Source organism: Lactuca saligna, chromosome 5 (assembly GCF_052625555.1).
Source record: "Lactuca saligna cultivar CGN05327 chromosome 5, ASM5262555v1, whole genome shotgun sequence".
Lineage (NCBI taxonomy): Eukaryota > Viridiplantae > Streptophyta > Magnoliopsida > Asterales > Asteraceae > Lactuca > Lactuca saligna.
Genome location: NC_136421.1, coordinates 278,425,813 through 278,428,231, shown reverse-complemented (window position 1 = coordinate 278,428,231; position 2,419 = coordinate 278,425,813). Strand labels below are relative to the sequence as shown.

Sequence of the window (2,419 nt, the reverse complement as noted above, 5' to 3'; positions counted from 1 at the left end):
TTTTATGATAATATAATGATTTTTTTTTTTTGCAATGAACCATATTATACATGACAATTATGTTTAGGTTACAAAGTAAATAACACGGAATTTCGTAATTTGGTCATAGATACGTGATGATTGTCTGATTGATCAAACTTGCTGTTTACATCACACAAGAGAAAACAAGGGAATTTTGTGAAGTTCTACTGTATTACAGGGTGGCAATGTGAAACTTTTTGTACCGGCGGCATATATAAACCCCCAAGATTGACGCTAGGGTTTTATCTATTATCCCAGACCTCCTCCGTCACTCTCAGTGTGCGTTCATCGCTCTATATCTTATCAACGCCAAGGTAAATGTTTTTCCGCCTTCAATTACCATCTGATTTCATAAATCGATTCTATATATCTCGACTGTAAATCTATTTCTGTACAATAGCTTAGGTAATTTTACGATTCGGTTTCTATAGTCTGTTTTTAATAATTGAGAGCTATGAGCCGAAATTAAAAGTTTGCTTGATTTAGGAGTGTGATTATCGACTGTGCTCGGGATGTATGTTTAGCATATAATATGTTGATGTTTAAGTTCGCCATTTGTGAAGTTACTACTGAATATAAGATTATAAGTTTGCATTTACATTTGATTATTGATACTTTATCCACACATCTATCCTTTCTATTACTTGTGGCAGATGAATGTTGAAAAGCTACAGAAGATGGCAGGTGCTGTGCGCACTGGTGGGAAGGGAAGCGTGAGAAGGTCTGTCTCTAATATGTTGTCGTGCTTTAGAGAAGTGTGTTTGCTTATCTTTGTTTTTCTTTAAATGAGGAAATAGACAAAAGAGAATGTATCTGTATTGAATTGTTGTTGTTTACATGTTCAATTTGATCTAAACCTGCAGAAAGAAGAAGGCTGTACATAAAACAACCACCACAGATGACAAGAGGCTGCAGAGCACTTTGAAGAGAATAGGTGTAAACGCAATACCAGCAATTGAAGAAGTTAACATTTTTAAGGATGAAACAGTTATTCAGTTCTTAAACCCTAAAGGTACCAATTTTAAGAGTTGATTTACTTCTCTTATCCTTTTATTATGACTATAAGTTAACAGGAGAAATCAATAATCTTTGTTCATATGTCTTCAGTTCAAGCCTCTATTGCTGCCAACACATGGGTTGTTAGTGGTACTCCTCAAACAAAGAGTAAGTTGCCTTTAATATATATTGCTTATATTATTCAGATGTTTTTTGCGACTTAATGGGGGATATTGCTATGTTTTATATGAATGGTGTATGATAATATCTGTTTTTAATATGTTTTATTTCAGAATTACAAGATATTCTCCCTGGCATCCTCAACCAGCTTGGTATGTCTAAACTCTAAACACACCATGTTTTCAATTAGATTTTGTGTTTGTATTTTGGTGATAAAAAGATGACATTTTGTTTTATTGTTTGTTACAGGGCCAGATAACTTGGATAACTTGAGAAAGTTAGCAGAGCAGTTCCAGAAGCAGGTGCCAGGTGGCGCTGAAGCAGCTGCTGCCACATCAGCACAAGTGGACGATGATGATGATGTCCCAGAACTTGTGGCAGGTGAAACCTTTGAGGCTGCTGCTGCAGAGGAAGGACAAAAGTCGTAGGTTATTTGAGGTTACATTTTATATTTGCATTATTTATTGCTTTGAACCATTATTTTTCTTTATTTGATACGTTCCATTTGGATGTGTTCTTTTTGTAACTTGTAGGAATATGTATGGTGTTTTAGTCATTTTGTTCTACTTGTTTTGATCAATTCGGTTTCTAAAGTTATTTGTAAAATTTTCCACTGTTTATAATCCCCTAACTAAGTAACTCTATCTTTAACTATATTACCAAAAAAACCAAAATTGTAACTTTCAAGTGTCAAATCATGAAATTTACACATAAAATAGACTCAAGTTGACTTACTAACTTGGTGAATCTACCTGCTTTGTATCACATATTAAAAGTCACAAAATCAAATTTTGTTTGTTGTGTTTTGATGTCACAGCTAACTGATAAATTAATATATTTTTTTGAGCTTTTTAAAATTGTCATGTTTAATGCTACTTAGACTAGTTTTTTAAGGGTTTATTTTTTTTAAATATTCCTTAATTAATTATAGAAAACTTATCCTAAATGTCATTTTATATCATTATATACTAGATGTGAGCTTCATGTATTACATGAGTGTATTTAAAAGAATTAAATATATATAAACATTTGAAAATTTTGAATTTATAAGAAAAATAAAAAAAATATTAAATTACTAAAGTAAAAGTGTTTTTTTTTCTTTTTTAAATTTAAACAAATCATTTACATAAAATAATTAAAGCAATTTAATGAGATTTTATTTTAAAATTGAGAAAATGACAAAACTAATCAATTATACTAATTACATTACAAAAATAGCCAA

At 31.1% G+C, this 2,419-nt stretch overlaps 1 protein-coding gene across 1 annotated transcript; it reads left to right on the top strand.

Annotated features, from left to right (window-relative positions):
• The first annotated feature begins 226 nt into the window (after positions 1–226).
• Positions 227–1,777, top strand: LOC145047969 (nascent polypeptide-associated complex subunit beta-like). Its single transcript, XM_078996343.1, has 6 exons — positions 227–335; positions 675–742; positions 885–1,033; positions 1,129–1,185; positions 1,311–1,349; positions 1,447–1,777. The coding sequence occupies exons 2-6, from the start codon at positions 675–677 to the stop codon at positions 1,623–1,625; spliced, it is 492 nt and encodes a 163-aa protein (XP_078852469.1). The 5' UTR covers positions 227–335; the 3' UTR covers positions 1,626–1,777.
• Positions 1,778–2,419: the final 642 nt, after the last annotated feature.

Coding starts and splice junctions, on each gene's coding strand:
- LOC145047969 (XM_078996343.1), top strand. CDS start 675: ATGAATGTTGAAAAGCTACAGAAGATGGCAGGTGCTGTGCGCACTGGT. Junction 743..884: donor GGGAAGGGAAGCGTGAGAAG/GTCTGTCTCTAA, acceptor CTAAACCTGCAG/AAAGAAGAAGGCTGTACATA. Junction 1,186..1,310: donor TGGTACTCCTCAAACAAAGA/GTAAGTTGCCTT, acceptor GTTTTATTTCAG/AATTACAAGATATTCTCCCT.